Below are 21,098 nucleotides of genomic sequence, written 5' to 3'. Positions count from 1 at the left end.
TCACAAGGAACAAGCATTCCATATAACTACCAAGGAATTGCTCCCAGACTCCTGTCATTGGATTTTGCCTACTTGTACATACATAAATCAACTGGCACTGCAGCTTAAAATGGACATCCTGTCCTTGACACTAGCAGCCATTTGCCTGCTTGACAGCTATAGCAACACTAAGTCTTAAAAAAAAGTATTTGCTACATCTTGCACTGCTCATTTTCTCCATAGTGTTTTTTTGGACCTGTTTCTTAGGTTATGGTTTTACTTCTAGTTCTTTAAATCCTCAAATTCGATTTACTTACAGGCCCTTTACCCACAAATGTACTGTGCAAGATGAAAATATCAAGGGATTACTTTCATCCAGAAAGCATAAATGCAGAAACACACATATTCTCAATTTTATATGAATGGCAATCAACACCAGTGGAGACTGCTAACAAAGTCATTGAATTTGCACAGCATAACTTGGTCTTTTTCCCCGCTTTCTTCAAGTATTACTAGTTCATGTCTCACTGAGTAACAACTTTTCTTTCATGCTGTGAATCCTTTTGCCCAAAGAAAAGCACAAAAATACATCTGAACAGTATTTTATAACATTAATGACCTCAGCCTCCTTGCCCCAGGTAATGGCCAGTTCAAGTTTGCTCAGGGATTACCCTTTACTCCTTCAAGGCTGCTGATTTACAAAGCAAAGAGATACTTGAGAAGCCCTGGCTCTATTTGCCTACTAAGCATTAGCTCTTCTGAGATCAATAGTCATGGAAAGTTAATCCCAGCCCATACTTGAGAAAAGCCGTGTAAAGTTGCAGTTTTCTATATGAAAAACAACAGAAAATTCTTCCAGGAGATGGGCTTGCCTCCCTGGGCAAAAGAAGAGGCAGAAAGCAGCAGCAGAAAGCAGCAGCCAATGCTTTCAAGACTGACAAGCTGCAGCTGCTGCACTCTGCTAACAACTGCCTGGGAGAAACAGGAGGAAAGCCTGAGGGATGGGTGGCTTCTGGAAGTAGTTCTTGCCATGGAACCTGTCACTGAGGTCTGGGAGTCATTGGAGGAATGGCACAGAAATTATCACCTTTCATTGTGGGGACCGTATCCTTTGCTCAGGGTGCTCAAGCAAACTACTTCAAAATAAAAAATTTTTAAAAAGATGGATGGTTGGTATGGACTGCATTATGAAAACAGAACAAAACCAAAAAGAACTGTGAGCCACGCTATGAACTCTACACTAGGGTTTGCATTTTTTAAATTCCTCACAATGGATCTGGAATAAATCAGCAATGGGTCAAACCGGTTCAGAAAGTGTTTGAATAACTGCCCATGGAGTGGCCAGAGGTTCTCCGTCAGCACAGTATTTTGACTGCTGCTGTTCAATTACCATTTGAGAAAGCAGGACTGCTGGGAAAGACAACACAAGGTAAACCAACACTGCCTACAAAAGCAATCAGAGCACCAATATCCACACTGCACAGCCTGGCCCTCAGAGACGTTCCCAAAAGCAGCTTCACCTCATGCTGCTCCGAGCCAACAGTGCTCCACACAGCCAAAGGTAAGGGGCTCTCAACAAATCAGGAGAGCCCGAAATATCTCATTTTATCTCTATAATAGAAACAGTAATTGACAAATCATTATTTTACATTTATAAAATACATGATGAGGAACATACCACATGCATTCTAGACTTTCTGTCTGCACTGGAAATCAACTGGGAAATTAGGAGGTATGGCGTAGAAACATCACTAGGAATATACCGTATTACTGCTTTTGCAGCTGCAGTCCCAGAATTTGTTTCACAATAATTCAGTTACCCATGTTTAAACAACCAGCCAGCAGAAGAAAGGCTGATATATTTCATATGCATTCTCTTTGAGCAGGGGGGCCTTCACGTCTGGTCGAAAAATGTCAGGCTCATATGACACCACCAGAGTCAGGAGAGATGCCTAACCATAACTAAAAGCAGAATTTGGCCAACACAATTGGAAAATACCAGCAGAGTATATACAAATGCACACACGCAATCTCATACAAGAGCAAAGCATGAGACAGACTGGATTTTTTAATCACACCTTTAAAGAAAACAACATTTCATGTACAAACCTCTCACTGTGCTCCTACGCGGATCCTTTATTCCACTGCAACATAAACAGACATACCAGAGTCTGGAGTAGGGAAAAATGATTTTTCTTCCCCCCCCCCCACACTGAGGATTTTAAACACAATTTGAAAAGCAAAAGAACAGATCTGGCCTGCCTTCTAAACTGACTTCAATAATAGATAAACAGTTTTAAGGCTACCAGAGTCAGCAAGTACATACATAAGCTTTACATTAATATACTTACCTATACTTTTCCGAGAGCTTCATTTTTCCTCATTGTTCTCAGTTTCCTCTAGCATATAGTCCAGAAGAAAAAACTAGACATTTTTCCTGATCACCAATACCAGGTTTTTACAATTAATATTTAAACGGTTTAGATATTGTTCCTCAAAATCTCTTCCCCAAAGGAAAGCAGCCTTTCTGTCCGCTTCAGGATCAATTTCTACAGGTTTTGTATCATCTTTCTAAGATCACCCTATCAAAGAAATCCTTCAGAAAGGAAAGATTTTAGCTTGCATCCTGCATGCACCACCTGACTTGAAGCTGCCATTCTCTTCTTCAAGTCTCTTATCTCTGGTGCACTTCCTGGTAACACCTGAGGGCTTTGGTACTTTGCAAAAACAGAGTGACTCTCAGTATTGGCAAAGCCATAACCAAACACAAACATTTGGAGATATTACTAAAAAGCCAAGATTCTGAAACAGCATTTTTTAACAAAATTAAACAGATAAACTTTGGTGCAAATTAAAAACAACTCTCTTGTATCTGAGCCCATAATGACTATTTTGAATACAGATTATTTACTGCTGGCAATAAAGAAGTTTTTTGGTAACTTTTCTGTTATTGGGAAGAGCTTGAATACAATCCAGTCCAAAAAAATGCTGACTTTCCTAAATAGGGGCTGTGTTTTTGCAATAAAGAATACTGGTCAATATACAAGTGGAGGAAAACTGAACCAGATGTCAGTAATAGGACCACAGAACGTTGCATTTGCCCAGAATCGCTATTTTAAACACACGATGTTGGCCTACTGGTTTGTGGGATAATACATTCTTGGCAGCCAGAAGGAGTTTCGATATGTTAGAAGGTTATCCTTGAGCAAAAGAAAAAAAGAAAAAAAGAGGAGGAGAAGAGGTAAAGAAAGGCCACTAATTCATCAAGTTACCTATAGCAAAAAAAAAAAATCATGACTTAAGAAATCAGTTCAAAGACAAGCCAGTCTCAAAACAGAAAGCTTGGGGTTCATATTAATTTTTGCTTCCGGCTTTACCTCCTTAATATGAATACTTTATTCATCCTTCATTGCACTTTGCCTTCCTGGTTTTTTTTAAGGATTCTTCCATTCATTTGTGCTCAGTTTCTGGTGAGTTTCTACCTTGCAGCTCCATCCAGCACAGTCAGAGCCATATGGGGGAACCACCCCCCCACACCCAGAGCAAACAAACCCAGTGCTGAGGGCTTTTCCTGCTGGAAACCTTTGCTGACACCAGGATCCTGCTGCCCCCGCTGGCATTACTGAAGGAAGCTGCCCCAAAATCCCTGCAGGCATCCCTGAAAGCCATAAGCACAGAAGTAATGACCGAGGTCCCTGTCAACTGACAATTTAGTACTTACCCATCTCTAAAATGCTTCCTAGCTCAGAGTCACAGAGGTTTGTGAGAGATTTTTTGGTGTGTTTTTTGGTTTTGGGTTTTTTCCCCTTCTGCTTAAGAAGTAGTTACATCAGTAAGTCTTCTTAATATTGAAATAAAACTTCAAAATGTACTTTGTATGTTTGGCCAACAAACACTTCTCTGTTTTACCATGCAATAAATTTAAAAATCAACTCTGTTCATTGTCTTAACAAACCCTCCTCTGAAAGATAATTAAAACCACTTCCCAATATACAACCAAAGTTTTATTTTTATAGTCTATCTTCAATTATGGCATAATCCTTTCTTTTTTTTTTTTTTTTAACCAGTGAAATATACAAATCACACAAGACAGAAATATGTACATTAAATGTACAGAACAGAGGAAAGGACATAGAAGATTTACATATCTGAATGACAAGTAAAATATTTTACATTAAATAGGGTTTTAATAGCTAGGATCATGAGATTCAGTTCTGCTCAGACAGAAGTCACTAAAGAGGAACATGAGGTGATTCAGCAAATGAAAAAAAAAGATCATGGTTTTTGTACAATAAAAACCAAAGTGACATATTCAATGAATTAGTGCTTTATTTATTTCTCTTACTTTAAAGATATTCTTTGCAAACATCTGAAGATGAGGGGTAAATATGTCCTTGTACAATAAATTAAGAGCAATAAAGCGCCATTAAGAAGCTGATAAATGATCAAGATGAATTTAATAATACAGCTTAAAGGCTTGTGAAAAGTCAAGGCTTTAGTACAACTAGGCTAAAGTGAAAGGTTTTCCTCACTTGGTATCTGCAAAACCATTTTCTTTAACTTGTAGAATGGGACTGAGTTCGGAAGTGGCATCTGAACCAAAGATGAAATCCTGTGTAACTACACAGCATGAGGGGAACTCGTGTTGTTTGACAAATAACAATTTTCTGCTCAAAAACTGCAAAGCAAGGGCCGAATGCAGCATATTTTGGAGTTGGAAGGTGTCTCCTTTCAGCAATAATCAATAATGCCCTTAATGTGAGAGTGGAATAGAAGCGATCTCCAGACTGGTATCGATTCAAGTGCAGGGTGCTGCCTCTACCAACCACCCAAGGAAGTCCTGAAATTGGGAAGAGGCTTACTTCTTTGTGATTATCCTTAAAACTTTTGAATATTAAAAGTTCTTAAAAAAATAATTTAAAAAAAAATTAAAACCACCAAAAGCTTAGAATCAATCTAAACATCTGAAGAGATCTGAAAAAGAAAATAAGGGATGAACTGCCCCTTTAATTTAGATGTTTTATTATTTTCTAAATCATTAAAATATATATGTACAAAAAGCTTTGAAGTATCAGACACCAGAGACCACAGTTCTCCCATATAAATGTAACTGCTCGAGTATAGTCTGAACAGTTGTAGTGTATATCTGCAATATATTATCTAAAGCATGTGTATTAAAGACATAGGATGATAAATTTGGTATTGCTGCAACGTTTCATTGAACTATAACAGTCAGTTAATGTTATTAAAATATGAAACTATTGTCTCCTTGAGTGAAAGCATTCCCAAAATCTGCGAAAAAAAATAAAAATCAATCATTCCACGAGCCGGTATCTAATGATTTATTTTCTCACATAAAATTAGAGGAGTTATTTGTCAAGCTGTGTTTTGAAAGACAGCCAGCTATTACACCATTTTAAGGCATTTTCAAATTTGGGGAACTCTATTTTCCATGGGCTTTCCAGGCTGGGAAACCAAAGCTGTTTGTAAGCATTGCCCAGCTCCAGTGCTCCGGGCAGCCTGCCCCAGGCTGCTCCACACCCGGCAGCAGGGAAGTGCTGCTCCGGCAGATGAGACACTCAAACGTCACAATTAGCTAATGAGGCCAAACTCTGCCTTGAAGAATATCTTTATTATTCACCAAGGCAGATTCTTTTTCTGGGATTTTTTCCTGTCTTGCTCGGTTCTGGAACCAGCCCCGGTGACTCAGGGATAGCGCAGTTGAAGCCTTTCTGATCCTTTGCTCTTTGCCCTCCGGTGACACTTGGCGGGCAGCCGACACCGCACCTGGTGATGAACATACCCCTTATTTACAGAGCCCTACATGCACTGAACAGCTTTATACACCCTATTCTAGGAACTTCTAGTGTCTGAACCTAAAAGTCATGGACAGGTCTGTGTGTTCCTCACATCCATAAGGATTGTTCTAACATCCCAAGCACATTACATGGTTGCTCTGCCTACTGCACATGTATTACGTTCCATGGATCTAAATTAGGATATGTCGAATTTTCCCCTCAAACTACTCTATTGTTTGTAAGAAAAGTCAATTTTTTTTTTCAACTTTGTAAAATAAATATTCTCAGATTCTCCCCCATTATTACCAAAAATATAAGCCTCACACAGTTCTGGGATGGACGCAGAGAGGGTTTCCAGGCACTTCTCTTTGCAACCTTTATATTTTTCTTTTTTCTTTCTTTTTTTTCCTTCCCCCGCCCTTTTTTTTTCCTTTTCTTTTTTTTTTTCTTAAAAGAAGACGACAACTCGTTGGACTCTATAAATAAAGTGGAGATAGTCCTGTGGAAAGGGAGAGGGGCCTGCACCCCTTGCTGGCAGGCGGCTGCAGTTCCTCCCACCTCGTCCGTGCCCTATTTGCACACAAACTGGTCCACGATCTCTGTGCACAGCTTGCATTTCACGTAGCAGCACCAGTGGAACTTGCAGTGGCAGCGCTCTCGCTGCACCGTCTTGAACTGGTCGTAGCCCCGGCCGCAGCACATGAGTTCACAGCCGTCCATGCCCTCTGAGGTCTTATTGCACAGGCGGCCCTGGGTGCCCAGGGAGCCGGTGCTCTCGTTGCGCACGCAGTAGTCGGGGCTGGGGTCGATGTACACCAGGTCGTGGATGGTGGGGGCGTTGAAGCGGCTGTTCACCTGCACCAGCTTCCCCCGGCTGTTGAGCTTCATGGCGGCGGCGCTGTCGTATTTCTCCTTCAGGGCGTCGCCCACCTTGCGGAAATCGGCGAGCTGCAGCCAGCAGGTCTTCAGGCTGCAGGAGCCAGAGACGCCGTGGCACTTGCAGGCCACGTCAGCCAGGTTGTACACTGTCTGCAGGAGTCGGGGAGAGAAGGAAAAACCATGATGAAAGACCAGCATGGCTGTGAGAGCATTTATACCCCTCACCTCCGGCCCTCTGTGATGCTCCCACTGGCCCCTCCACAGTATTCACCTTAGCATCCTCTCCCCTCCTCCAATACAGTGGGAAGGACAAGTCAGCCGACACACACATGCACCCCCAGCACCCCAAAGAGCCAGGAGGAGGAGGAGGAGAGAGTCTCACCAGCCTCTCCCCTCAACAGGGACAGCCACAACAGCACACATAGCCCAGACAGCAGCATCACTCAGGCTGCGCTCAAATTTTAGGAATTTGCTCTCACGCCAGCAAAGGATTTTGCTGTTTCATTGAGAAATGTAAAACATCCCCTTATTTTCTATCTGAGTTACTCTCCCTATTGATCTCTGCTTGAGGCTGCAATTAGGGAAAGAGTTAAGATTCCTCTTGCTCCTGGCTCAGCTGCAGCTGATTGTCTACTCTTGGCTCGGCATCCTCCTCCTATCCCAAATACTGCTCTGGAAGAGAGACTTCATCCAAGAAGAAACCCCCAAACACCTATGGGTGGGAGTCAGAGCTACATAGCAATATCCTCTTTACAAAGCTTTGGCAGGGAAACCTCAGTCATTTGCCCTGTACAAATAAAATAAGAGTCAGTGTTGACACTGCCCCAAAAATCCTGGGGTCTGACACATTAGATGATACTGTAGACAACTTCCACCCAGCAGTTACAGAGTCTTAATGATGCCAAATGGCACTGCAAAGATGAGGCTGAGGAGGGAAAGAACTCCCAAGTCTCTGTAAGCAACTGTGAAAGTGTCATTTTTCTTCTTGCTAATAGTAATTGGCCTGTCCATTGCTGATTTCAGACACCCTCCTCTTACATTTAAATACTATTAATTTTCAATTATCTTTCATCCTTCTTCACCTTAGAACACAAGTGTAAAGTCTCCAGCCGAGTATTGCTGGCACTTCAAGCTCTAGGAAAATAATGATTTTGGCTCTTCATATTCAGACTATTAAAAAAAATAAAAGTTTACACCCATTCATTTAAAGCATTTTTGAGATTAAAGAACCCATGAAGACATGTTCAACCACAGAAGACCATGTTTTCTAATAGCACAGAGAAGCTTTTCACATCCTCTTAAACCAGGGAAAGAAAAAAAGTCAGAACAATCCTGTGGCACGATTCCAGCCTGGGAAGCCCAGCACATCTCTCTTCCTTCCAACACACACTGTCCTGGTTGGAAATACCAACTAGTAAAATTCTGTTCTACTGAGAATCCACAGCAAGCAGGGCACTTTTCACGAAACAATACAGAGGGAAACACAACACGCTTTGGTCCCAGCCTCCCCCATGAGGAAAGCAACAGGACTGTCAGACAACCAGAAGCAACACCAACTCATCCCCACCCACCCAGCCACCCCCTGTATTTGCCGTTTTCTTGTTTGGTGCATCAAAACAAAGACAAGCCATGGTGGCTGCTCTGTGCCCCACTGAGCCACGTTCTGCCCAAAAAGAAGGGATGAGGAGGAGCGTGGAGGGACACTCACTCTTCTGCCGGCCTCGTTGTTGTGCAGGTTCATCATGATGCGGGCGCTCTCGTAGGAGCCTCGCTGGTAAACTCGCTCGCGCTCCCGGGCATCCACAAACTCCTTGGCGAAGCGATAGCCGTACTCGATGTTGTCCCCGCAGCCGCCCCACAGCCAGTCCCGGGGCAAGTCCTTGGGCCGCGCGGCACGGCTGCAGCCGCAGGAGGACAGCTCGCCCTCCCGGCAGGCACGGCTCATGGCGTTGACCACGCCGGCCGCGCTCACCGCGTAGGTGAACGCCGTCTCCCGGCTGCCTGCACAGAGACACAAGCGGGGTTAGGGGACAGCCAGCATGCCCGGCCCACTGAGGGGCCAGGAGGACAAAGGCTTTCCAGAGCCACCAAGTTCACTTGCATGCTAAAAGGTGGAGTAACCCTGACCCACGCTGCCCAAAACGTCCTCACTATGAAAGAGGTGAGCAAAACCAAGCCATGTGAGCACACACAGAGTTTGTCACGAGCAGAAATCACTTCTCATTCATGGTGGTGAATGCTTGGACGAAAGAGCAGAATGGAGGTGGGTCAGGACCATGAGGCCAGAGAGGCCAAAGCAGCCATGCCTGCATGTGAGGGGAGGGAAGGGCAACAGGCTTCTTGTCCTTTAGAAGAAAGAGATGTTAAATACAACTTTTAAAAGTCTGGTTCTTAAATTACTACTTCTCAAACATGATTGATGCACTTCACCCACTTGCTCCAATTTATTTAAAGTTCAAGCATTTTACAAAGGTCTCCTGGTATCAAAAGAAACGTGCAGCAGAATAACACACAACTTCCACCCTACACATTAGCCAGACACTTCTGGAGGAGAGTATTTAAAACTAACAACAACCTGTGCTGGTTATTATCCACCACTCCAGCTCCTGCAAACATGGCAAGGGAGCTCATGGACAATCATCTTTACAAATTACAGGGAAGAAAAAACCCTTGGCACAAGGTGGCCTTGAAGGTTTTCTCCTGCATCTGGTGCCCTTAAATGGAAATGGAAAACCTCAAGTTTCCAACTTTCGTTAAGAAAAACTTACAATACCCATAATGTAAGACATGGGCACGTACCATCCTATTGACAGTGTCTGATCCCACCTCATTTAGATTCTGACTTCCCCAATCACTTTTCCAAGGTTGCCACAAGTTCTGAGTACAACTAGCAAAGCTTTCAGACAAACAAACACAAAACTTGCACCAGAGAACAACACTTGAAGTTTGTTTTTCCCCTTAAGAGACAGCATCCCAATGGGTCTTTTCCAAGAAAGATTCTCAGACTGACTAAGAATAGACTAAATATTTTTTTCTGTTTATATGAGTTAAGTTTTATTCCTTATCTTTAGTCTAATCAATAGATTAAGCTAGCTTTTAATCTTGATTTTACATGTTTTTTCTTAGGGAACAGCGTGGGCCTTTGTAAAATTAGGACTTTCAGAGGCCATGTTTTGGGCAAGTCATGTATATTTAGACAGCAACATTTTTAGGCAAAATCTCTTTGTACAAGACGTATCATGACAGGTCAAATCTAATAGGAGCTTTCAAGCACTTCTGAAACATAAATAATTTGAAGTCTGGTTCATATTTAACATCAAGATGACACCACGATCAGAGCAGCTTTGTTAATATAACAGCTGTCATCCACTGGAATAATTTTAGTAATAGATGCTGGGTTTAAATGGGAAAAATCAGAAATCTTACGTTAGGAAAGATGAGACTTAAGGAAGATGAGAAGCACTTTGCTACCTAACTTACTATTGTCTGTACTCACAGACACCTGCTCTTGGAAGTATTTACATGAACTGTGGGTATAAAGGGTTACAGGAGTAGCCATTTCAGTTAAAAAAACATTGGCCTTATGTGGTGACTTAGGCCTTGCACGTACTGCAAACTATAGCAGGGGGAACCTCATACAGATTTTAATGTTCCCATTTGCTCTGCAACACACATTTTTGGATTAATTCCTTAAGCAAAATTTCCACTATATTGAGAGGAAAGAAACATGGTCTGCTTTGGACCACAGGACTTGCCTCTTTGTTCCATTTTTGTTCTTTTCCATGTTTAGTTAGCTCATGCTTTCACATGGTTAACTCTGCTGCTTACTGCGGGATTTAAACTTATAAAGCTGACTATTTTTGACTAGTTTTCATTATTATCCTGGAATAAATTTTAAAGACCTTACTCTTAGTGGGAAGGAGAAGGAAAGGCTTGGGTACAGGAAAGAGAGTTGCCCTGCAAGTTCCCTCCTTGGACATTTAAGCAAATTATAAAATAGCATCAGCTGCTGAAGCACACTTCAAGCCAACACTGCCTCAAGTCATTGACCCCAGGAACACATTAAGAGTGATGGTTCCACACGGATGAGTTACTCTGAGTTTTAGGGGTTTTTTTCTTTTTTTTTTACAGCCTTTAGGCACAACTGTGCTTTCCTTCACTGTCAAACATATCTGTCTTTTCCCACAGTCCAGGATTTCTCTCTATTGTAGCCATGGCAAGCAAACACACATTCCAAACACGTTCAAGTCCCCTCTCTCCCATATATATAAAACATAGAAATGGAACTGTTCAATATACACACACTGTAGGAAGCCACCCACAGAGCAAGGCGCTGAGCTTTACACTTGATCTGAATAAGTCTGCAAGAACAGAACCTTTTTTTTTTTTTTTATACCTGAACATAAGATACAAAATGTTCTTTGTCTTGCATTTTAAAAGCATTCAACATCAAGCTGAAGGCAGAACAAACTGGACCCCAACCACACGGAGCTGTTGGGGGAGGATCCAGTGATTTTGTTTCCTGTTAGCACTCAGCTGTGTGTGCAAAGCCCATGTGCAGCCTGCACAGGGCTGGCCACAAAGCCAGGAGAGGGGGCAAAGTGGGGAAGGCAGCAAGCACCGTGGCCTGACCTGGGAGCCAGCACCCAAGGGGAGCAGTGCAGAACACAGGCCCTAAAATTTTACAGTTCAATAAGCCACAGAGCAAGTTTCCAAACCCAACGGCAGGTTTATTTGTACAGCTTTAGCTAACTGCAGGGTAAATCCTGGAAGAAAGACTGTCCATTGACACACGGGGCCGTGGCTGTGCCGGCGGGCAGTGCCGTGCCCGGGAACTCTCTGGGGCACAACCAAGGGCACATGGCAAAATCTCCCAAACAATGTGCACTCAGAGCCTGCACCTCCTGCACTGCAGGGAGCAAGGGGCATCTGACAGCCCATCACACAGGCCATGGCAGGCTGAACTCAATGGAATCAGGCTCTGAAAGTGTCCACTTTTCCTTCCATGCAGAGGAACACCAACTGGTCCTAACAGCATTTCAGCGTGAAATACTACAACTGTTACACCACCTTCCTTGCTCTCAGTGAATACACTCTTCATGCTCTAACTCCTGAATATGGCTATTAACCTTGCTTCCATCTGCAATTAGAGTAAGTGGCTTAATTACATGATGAATTGCTGTGTAGACATCAGCTAATACAGTCATATCCAGCAAAAGGGTGCGGCAAAGTTATTTAACTTGAAAGGAACCACCTTTAAATAGATCTGTCATACTTGGGGAGGGCAGAAACATTGATTCCAGAGACAGACACCACAAACCACGGGCCCCATCCTGTACACTGCTTCACACCAGCAGTCCCCCTGAGCTAATTTTCACTTGCTTGGATAATAAATAAGGGCTGAAGGATGAAGGCCTAAATTTTAAACAGATTAATTTTCTGACATTTGTTAGATTACTAGAACAGAGAGGTGTACAGAAAAAGCTTGCTTTCATGTTACATGTGTTTTAAGACTCTTGCTTGAGTAAGCTTAAAAAACCCCCTTGATGGGGGATTAATACTGTGCTTCAAAAAGCCTAGGGAAGGTTGTTTATCTAAAATCAAATGTTCCAATTCAGTACTTTTATGCAATAGAATTTTTTTCTATTTGTCTAACAATCTCCAAATAAAAACTTCTTTTAACAAGAACTGAGACCAAATGTGAATTGATGTATTCCTTCAACTTTAACTGGAGTCAGCCCATTTACAGACAAACCTAGACTGAGACCGATTTTAAAACTTTTTCTTTTGTCAAAGCAGGACAGAAAAACACTGACATAAAAGCTTTACTTTACAACTCCAACTAAAAAGCAGTGCTGCATTTGCCAGGGTACTGCTCGCTACTTAAAAGATCACAACTGCCACCCAGAAAAATAAACGTTTTTCAGTTGATTACACAAAATCAGCAGTCTGATTTGGGAAAGTCACAGGAAGGTTTCACCAAGGACCCAGTTCAACAGCACTGGTTAAAATTTTGCCAAGGACTTTAAAATACTATAAGGTCCCTAAATGCCAGGGAAGGCAGGCAGCACGTGAGCACTGGAGAAGGCCATTTCAAAGAGGATCTGATAGGGAAAGGGTAGGGTGTCCACCAAATTGTGATAAGATGTTAAACAAGAATCTGTCTCTTACCAGCAATGTGATTCCATTAAATGGGAGTTATAAGGACAATCACACATTTTGCCATGATAGAATTGATTTCATGAAAACTACCCCGCTACAGTACTATAAAAATAAATCTGTTTTCCTTAAAAAGAGGGAAAAAAAATTACCAGATCTGGAAATAAGCAAGGAGGAATTGCCCATAAACACTAATCGACAGAGCAGCAATTTTCAGTTAACCTCTGGACCAAGAGCGATTTATTATCCAGCTGCTAACTTTGGAACTAGACATGGACATCTTTAATTTTACAGGACGCTGCTGGTTTTAATTCTTGTAGGTTGCCTTCGTTTTGTCTCAGGTTTTCTAAAAAAGAGATTTCAGGGCCTCATTTTCCTTTCTCCCCTATTCCCATATGCAAATATATATTCCTACTTTGATTTCCAAGACACATGGCTGGACAGTGGTGGGAAATCACCTCCGGCTAAAAATAATCCAACTCCTTTGCCAACTTTTAGAAACACTTGATTGTATACAGTACTCAGTAAGAACCTGGCAAGAGATTCAAGTGCAGAACAGTGTGTGCCATACATATCCTTAGACAAGAGTTTAATCATAAAGATGTTGCTTCCTACCTATCTGCATGACTCTGCCAAAAACAGAGTTGTTGTCCACAGTGCTGCAATTCCATCTTCTGTGTCTGAATTGATACTGGCACTCCTTAATGCCCGTCTTTGCACCCTCTCCAATGAACTGCATGTGGTCCTGATACAATTGGCAGAGTTTCTTCTGTCCTTGGGAAAGCCCTGCTAGCTGGCTACATAGTGGCTGGGCTCCTATAATATACACCTCTGACATCTGAACAGGGTTCATGGGGTTCATGGGGTTCATCCCTAAAGACCTGCATAAAGAAAGATTTGCATTAATAAACAGAAGACTTCAAAATTAAAAAAAAATATTTTTAAAAAAAAAAAAATCTATAAATCACAGACAGAACTGTATCATACATGAGTATACAACTCCTGCTTGTGCTAACAAGTGAGGAAAAACCCCAAAGACTTAAATATGAAACTTTTGTTTTAAGGACAGGACAGAAGTCATTAGTTTCCATCCATGTGGTTATCACCATACATTGTGTTGACTGAAGCACTACACAGACTTGGAAGACTTGCATCTAGGCAGTCTTTTAGCAGCTTAAACTGACATAGTAAAAATAATAGAAACTCCAAACAATTGCAAGGCCAGGAAAATAAATAAAGCAAAAATGAAAAAAGCTCTCCAAAGCCCAATTTGTCTCAACACATATTTTATATTTAAGTCTGGGTTTTTCAATCTGATCTATAAACAAGTAGGGAAATCTTTAGCAAGCCAGAAGTTAGAAACTTGCTACAGACTACTTCTAGCTTCTTCCGAATGACAACACAAAAACATACAGGCAAGTATATTCACGCTAAACAAAATCAACTTTGTTTCCTTAAAGTGCTCTTCACATGGTACATTTCAATTAAAAAGTGGCCATTAATCCAAAAGGCATCACTGGAAACAGCAGAGAAACACCTATTTCAAGAACTCTCAACATGGTACATACACAGATAATTTGCCAAAGCAGGAATTTAAATGTACTTCTTTGTAATGAAATACATTTGTAAACAGTTCAGTTGCAGAAAACTTCAAACTGAAACTTTTAAGTTTTTCCTTGCAAATCAGCATTTTCTCTTATACATGCAAAACTTCTAACCTAAGGGAGTTGAAATGTCCCTTTTAAAGGAGAAACAATTATAGTTATTTAAAGATGATAAAATTCATAGAGAATCTATCATACAGCATTTCTAAAAACCGTATTTGATAAGACGAGACGTTGCACATTTACCCTTATTTGACAGACCCGTTCCTTTTCCTACACAACATATCCCAACCAGCGCACTTCTCCCCTACTGCCTTGCTCCTGCCGCACTCCCGCAGAAACAAAGTACAGAAGCACAGAGACATTGAAGCGAGCAAATCGTGACACCCCCTTTCAAAACCAAGCCGATACTAGATGCTTACCACCAAGAGCTGGCTTCTATTACAACCTGGGTAAAAGAAGAGAAAACGGCCAGAGCCACTACGAGGTACTGAGAAGCCATTGTACTGCCAACTGTCCCCACAGCACCTCCGTGGATTAATACTGCACTGGATTTCTAGAGGGGGGAGAAAAAGGATCAGATTGTTTATTGCTTCTCAGACCATTTTCGAGCATTCAAGTTTAAACAACGGAAGTCTCCGGGCCCCTTTTAACTTGACTCTGACTCGCCGGCCCTTCTCCCCGCCGAGGCTCTGGTGCCAGACACAGGCACGTCGCGGCTCCCGCTCCACCGGGCAGAACCCACCCCCGCACCCCCCACCCCCCCGCGGACACCGCCTTCCCGGGCGCCCGCCCGTCCCTCTGCCCCGGCCCCGCCGCTCCCGCACCCCGCCCGCCACGGGACGGGACGGGACCAGGCGGAACAGCTGCTCCGCACACGGGACCCCATCCCCGCTGCCCCGGGGCTACAGCGACCCGCGGGCCCCGGGCCGGGCATTACCCCATCGCTGCCCGCGCCGGGGACACGAAGGGCTCACGGCTGGCTAAAGGCGGCTTCAGGTTTGCAAAGCGAGCCCGAGAGGGAAGGGGGGCCGGTGCCTCGAGGGGTCGGTTCCGCGGGGTGCCCGAGGGCTCCCGCCCGGGGACGATGCGGCCGATCCTTGCCCTTCCCCGCCGTCCCCTAAAACATCTCGGCGCAGCCTCGGGGCTCCCGCCCCCCGTGATCGCCGAGGCAGCCCCGAGCTCCGCGCTGGCACCGCGGTGACTGCCCCGACGGCAGCCCCAGGATCGGTACCGTCCCGGGGAGGTACCAGGAGCGACAAGGAGCGGCTCCGCGTCCCGACCCGGACGCTGCAACAACCGGGCTGCCGTCTTGGAAGTCAAACGCTTCCCCCGACAGGTCCCGCGATCACCGTCTGGTCCTCACACGGGACTCTCTCACTCGCTCCCCAGAGCCATTCCCGGGGTTTATTTCCCCTCCCCTCGGAAGGAAAAAAAAAAAAAAGAAAAGAAAAAAAAGAAGAAAAAAAAAAGGACATTTCGACACTTGGGGGCTCCCTATTCCCTATTCATTCTCCAAAGGCCCTTAACGCTGAATTGAAGGTGTTCTTAATTCTAATTTATTTCTGTTTGCGAAGGGCCGGGAGGAACGGAGCGCTGGCAGCGGGGCCGGACACGGAACCTGCCCGGGCACACGCGGGGAAGCTGCCGCAGCGTGGAGACCCCCATGCGCCGCTCCCCGACACTGCGCCGGGGACGCAGCCCGGGGGCGAACCCTCGCCGCGCCGTGCGGGTTAAACATCCCCTGCCCAGGGGAGCTGAGCCCCCCCAACTCCCCAGTGCTGGGGGTGGGTAAACGGGGGCCGGTCTCCTGCAGCAGGAAGAGCCCGCCCGCCTCAGAGGGGCTCAGTCCCGGCAAAGGTGCGAACACCGAGGGCGTAGTAAGCGAGGGACGAGGCGAAGCCAGGTGTGCGCGGGGCAAGCCGCGACACCCAGCAGCGCACAACGTGCCGGGCTTTTTTCATCTGTTACTTCTTAAAATAATGACAGTAACAAAGAAGCGCCGTGAAACTGCCCGAACCCTGAGGAGGTCGGAGACGCCGGTGCCCATGCGGGACGCCAACAGCTGTGCAGCCGCCCGGGCCAGCAGTCCGGCGGGGCGGGCGGCCGCGGAGGGAGGCGGTGACCGGGACAGCGCCGCGAGTGGGGCGCTGCCCCGCTGCAAGACCCGGTCGGCGGGGCCAAAGGCCACGGCCCCGTTCAAGAGCCCCGGTGCCCCCCCGAGCTTGGCCGTCGCTGCGCCGGAGCCCCCAGCCCCGCCGCGGCGCCCCGGGGAGCGGTGGCGGCCCGCTCCCAACAGGGGGCAGCCGCGCTCGCCGCAGCCGCGGGAGGCGGCGGGGCCGGGCGGCTCTGCCCTTCCGACGGCACCTCCCGCGCCCCATCCCCGCTGCCATCGCCCTCCTCGGCTGCGGACACCGCGCCGAGCAGCGAGGCGGAGGACGCACCTGCGCCCGGGGCCGCGGACGGGCCCGGCCCCTGCAGCCCGGCTCTTCCCCACGCAGCAGCTGACAAGGTGCCACCAGAAACAACACCAAAAAAAAAAAAAAAAAAAAAGCCAACAGTAAAAAAAAAAAAGGAGAAAAAAAAAAAAAAAGGCAGACTGCCCAGCAGCATGGAGCGCTGGAGATCGGGAGTGTGAGGCACCGTGTTCAACTTTGTAGGGCCGCGGAGACTGGGTTTTGGTATTTAACGCACCCCATGCGGAGCCCGCGCTCCTTGCCGAGATGAAAAGAGAGGCTTTTACAGATCCTGCACCGCGGGATCGCCTCTGATCCTGTTTTACACGGGGTGTCTGGAAAGCCTGCGAAGGCATCTGGTTTTCTAGGAGCAGTACCAGCGGGCAGGCGGCATCCAGAGCCCGGCTCCGGGGGGCTGTAAACCGCGGGAAGAGCAGCGGCTCCGCGGGGACCCCCCGGCCGCCCCCTGCTCCCCGCTGCGCCTTCACAGCCATTTGGAGGAGCGAGACCACGGCTCACGTTTGCAGGGAAAGGCACTGCTCGGGTCCCGGCCCAGCTCTCCCCACCGGAGGCGCAGAGGGGGTGTTTTCCCGGGGGTGAAGGCACATCGTGTCCTTCCCTCGGCGCCCGGGGACAGCCTCGCTCCTCGGCCCCGCTGAACTCCCCGTGACCCTCCGAGCGCAGCCCATTTACCATACAATTGACAATTAAAAACAAACAAACAACAAAAAGCCAACAGCCTTTCCAACATGGAGTCCTCGCAGCGCCAAGGGGACCCCGGGGAGCCGCGCTCCTCCGCGCTGACCCAGGCGGGACCCGCTGCAGATGCAGAGCGATAATCTCCAGAAACTGAGAATAAAATTAAATGGGGGGGGGGGGGGGGGGGAGGGGGGGGGCTGAGTCCGGGTCCTCCGCTGGCCCCCAGCCAGCTCTCCTTAAAGGTACAGGCCACCATTAGCGCCGACGTTGGGCTCCTCCATAGCGATCCTCCTCGGGAAAGTTTGGGAAGTTTGGAAAGATGTCTTTAAACTCGCGTTAGGAGCCGCTGCCAGAAAGATGCACCGGGACGCGGCGGGCAGAGCGAGCCCAGCAAGTGTCCCTGCGGCGGGCAGCCTTTCTTCGGGGGGAAATTTAAAAGGAGAAGGAAAACCAGAGAATACAAGAGCTTTTCCCAAGTGGGGAGCAGCGCTCTCCGCGGTGGGTGAGAGCAGAGAGGTGGGAGCGCCCGGCGGTAGCCGAGGAGGGGAAGAGAGGCCGCCCCGCGCCGGGGTCCCGTACCCCGCCGAGCGCAGCCCACCCTGCGCGCCCGCGGCCCCTGCGGCGCGGAGCCCCCGCGCCCCGCGCGGACTCACCTCCATCGCGCGGGATCACCGAGCGGGAGCAGGCAAGTAATCCAAGCGGAGCAGGAGGAGAAACGGCGAGACGAAAGTAAAATCCTGGCTCGCGGGAGCCGGGCGGTATCGTCCCGAGCCGCGGCCAGGGGAGCGCGGGGGCCCGCGGAGCTGGCGGGGGGCGGCGGGCGAGCGGCCGCCCTGTCCGGCGCAAACCGAGCGTGTCCGACTGCGGAGCGGGGCACCAATGCAGCCTTCTTTCCAAGGTCCATCAGCAATCGCAGTAATTAGGGCTTTCCACCAGCAGAAGAAGAAGGAGGTAAAAAAAAAAAAAAAAAAAAAAAAGCCAAAAAAAAAGCCAAAAAAAAAAAAAAGCCAACCCAACACACGCACACAGCGCCCGTGGGCGTGATTGTGCGGAAGCAAATAAAAATCTTCACAAGCGGCAGCGAAAGCGCCGCGGGCGAGGATCCGTCCCACCAGCCCAGGTGGTGCCGCCGCGGGGCTCCCCGCGCTCCCACCCGGCTCCGCCGGCGCTCGGGCCGCCGACCGCCCCCTCCGCAGCTCGGCGCGGACCGGCCCGCGCGAGGGGGACGATGGAGCCGAGCGGGTGCAGGGCTTCCCCCCTGCCCGCCCCCCTTCACTTGCTTAAAGGCTGGGCGGTGCGGAGCCGGGGGTCCGCCGCTGCAGAGCCATCCCGGGGCCGGCTCCCTCCATTTTACACTGAGAAGAAAAAGCCCAAACAGAAAAAGAAGTTTCTGCACAAGCGGGAAGGGGGAGGGGGGCTGTGCACGCGTGTGTCTGTCTTACGGGGCGACTGATCCTGCAAGGCGAGCAGGGGCAGGGGGAGGGGAGCAGTCCGGGCTTCAGGAGCTGCGGCTCCCCCAATCCATCGGTGCCAGAGGCGCCCAGCGCCGGGGAGCGGGATACGCGGGAGAAGAGCCGGGAGAGCAAGCCGGGGCAGGCGGCGTCGCGGCAGCCGACCCTTCCTACGCGGGGCTCTGCCCCCGCCCGCTGCAGCCGACCCCGCTCCCCCCGCTTCTCTCCCTCGCTCCTCTTCACCCCGCTGCTTAAAACTGCGAAAGAAAAAAAAAAAAGGAAAAGAAAAAAAAAGTTAGAGAGCCAACGGCAGCTGGAAAACTTTCTCGGCAGCGCATGCGCCCAGGGCCGGCCTATTGCAGACGGGGCTGGATTTTAAAGCTGTACGGCAGCGAGCGGGACCCCGCGCAGCCCCGGGGCGGGCGGCGAGCCGCGGGATCCGTGCGATCCGCGTTCCCGTCCCGTCCGCCACGCTGAGCCCCGCATCACCGGGACGTCCTCGCTGGTCAGGCTCGGCGTGAGGCCCCGTGAACGCAAACTCTTCCTGCAAAGCAGTGCCCTGTGCGCCCATCCCGGCCGGCGGGGTGCGTGCGGGGATGCATGGCCCCTCCCGCACCGCCGGCTGCCTGTCCTGGGCCGGGAGGGGCGCACATATACAGCCATATACAGCCATGTACACATATATACACACATGTACACACAGATATACCCATTTACGCACGCGGGTTCTGCCGGACCGGCCCCGCGGGGCTCCCCCTCGCACACATGTGCACACAATGTGCGGCGCACATGGCCGCGCCGAGGGGCTGCCCCAGCATCCCTGCCGGGCGGCTCGGTGACAAGTCCTGCTTGTCGCATGCTCCGAGGCGCGGAGGCGGCCGCGTGTGCCGCCTGCCAAAGGGGTGACCGAGCGAGCTCGACGGCTCGTGTTCCTCCTCCTGCAGCGGTTTTTTGCCGCTGTAAATTTGGCGAGTTTTTTGACAAAACTGTTCGGGTAAAATCAAGTAAGACCCAATGAGAGCTACGGGGGAGTGGGGCTTTGCGGACCCTTTGCGCCTCCAAGCTCTTTCCCCGCTCTGCAACCCTCGGGTTTTTATTGCCGCTCTCCCGTCCCGTGTGCACCCAAGCACAGGAAATGGGAGCGTTCCCCCAGCCGTGCCATAACTCCGCAGTATTTCCCCTGTATCCGTCTGCATCTATGGGTCCACGGGGGGATGCGGGGGAGGGGGCACATTATCAAAGCAGCCCTGGGAAATCCAACCAGGCTGCGAGAGCAGCTCCGCTATCAATAAATGCATTCACTCCTTCAAAGCCATTCCAGTGCAAATAAAATCCCTTCAGGAAGCCGATGGGGGAAAAGGCACATCCCGGCCGGCCCGAGCTGCTGCCGCTGCCCACCTGCTCCCGAGCCAAGAGCTCGTCCGCCCCGACGGGGCGCTGCCCGCCAGGTAAGCGCAGCCTCCGGCGGCACCAGCGGCGGCCGAACGGGCCGGCTGCCCCCGCCAGGCCCCGATCGCCACGGCCCCCCCTCCGCCCGGCTCCCCCCGAGCCCGCCCGGGAGGAGTCGCGCTGCAGGGGCCGCCGAGAGGGGCGCGGCGCTGGGGGCCGAGCGGCGGCAGCGCGGGGCGCGGGGCGGTGCGGAACGGGAGCGCATCGGGGCGGCGCGGAGCCCCCTCGGCCCACGGTGGGCAGGGGATCAGCCCAGGACTCTGCGACACCTGAGCGTCCCGGCGGGGTCCGAGGCCGCAGCATCGCTGCCGGCAGGTTTCTTTACTCTCTAGTATCCGAAGAGCCTTTCCATTAGGCATCCTCATTGCCCGGGCTGCTGTTCATTCCTCGGGACGCCTGGTGAGGAATTTATAAATTAGGTGTAGCACCAGGTCCGGGGAGGGGGAAGGAATAAGGGGGCTGTTCGTTCCTTTAAGAAGACCAACCTTAGTTTTATGCCTAGTAAATAATATTTTATTGCCTTTGGTTTACTGTGGCATTTCAATTATCCCCTTTAGGAGTCTGCAAACTGCGTAGGTTAAAGGTCATTTCTCAAATCACTAGAATTAGTAAAGAATAGCAGAA

The 21,098-nt window shown here is 48.7% G+C and overlaps 1 protein-coding gene and 1 long non-coding RNA gene across 3 annotated transcripts; one reads left to right on the top strand and one right to left on the bottom strand.

Annotated features, from left to right (window-relative positions):
* Positions 1-3,961: 3,961 nt before the first annotated feature.
* WNT5A (Wnt family member 5A) lies at positions 3,962-19,261 on the bottom strand. Of its 2 annotated transcripts, none has more exons than XM_048315958.1 (5): positions 18,228-19,261; positions 14,842-14,975; positions 13,431-13,696; positions 8,365-8,657; positions 3,962-6,806 (listed from the first exon to the last, which is right to left on the bottom strand). In XM_048315958.1, exons 1-5 carry the CDS (start codon positions 18,231-18,233, stop codon positions 6,348-6,350), a joined length of 1,158 nt encoding a protein of 385 aa, XP_048171915.1. In that variant the 5' UTR covers positions 18,234-19,261; the 3' UTR covers positions 3,962-6,347. The 2 variants fall into 2 exon arrangements, with proteins under 2 accessions (XP_048171915.1, XP_048171916.1); XM_048315959.1 differs by lacking the exon at positions 18,228-19,261 and adding an exon at positions 15,360-15,653.
* Positions 15,262-16,756, top strand: LOC125331674. Its single transcript, XR_007206157.1, has 3 exons — positions 15,262-15,418; positions 15,997-16,279; positions 16,409-16,756. It is a non-coding gene; the product is annotated as an uncharacterized LOC125331674 (long non-coding RNA).
* Positions 19,262-21,098: the final 1,837 nt, after the last annotated feature.

Source organism: Corvus hawaiiensis, chromosome 11 (assembly GCF_020740725.1).
Source record: "Corvus hawaiiensis isolate bCorHaw1 chromosome 11, bCorHaw1.pri.cur, whole genome shotgun sequence".
NCBI lineage: Eukaryota > Metazoa > Chordata > Aves > Passeriformes > Corvidae > Corvus > Corvus hawaiiensis.
Note: the sequence above shows the minus strand (reverse complement) of the source record. Positions and strands in the feature narration are given on the sequence as shown.

Bases quoted from the DNA above. Each gene is read 5' to 3' on its own strand.
- WNT5A (XM_048315958.1), bottom strand. The intron at 8,658-13,430 runs GTAGGAAGCAAC...GTCTCTGTGCAG, and splicing joins TGGCAGAGTCATGCAGATAG to GCAGCCGGGAGACGGCGTTC. The intron at 6,807-8,364 runs GTGAGTGTCCCT...CGACTCCTGCAG, and splicing joins ACAACGAGGCCGGCAGAAGA to ACAGTGTACAACCTGGCTGA.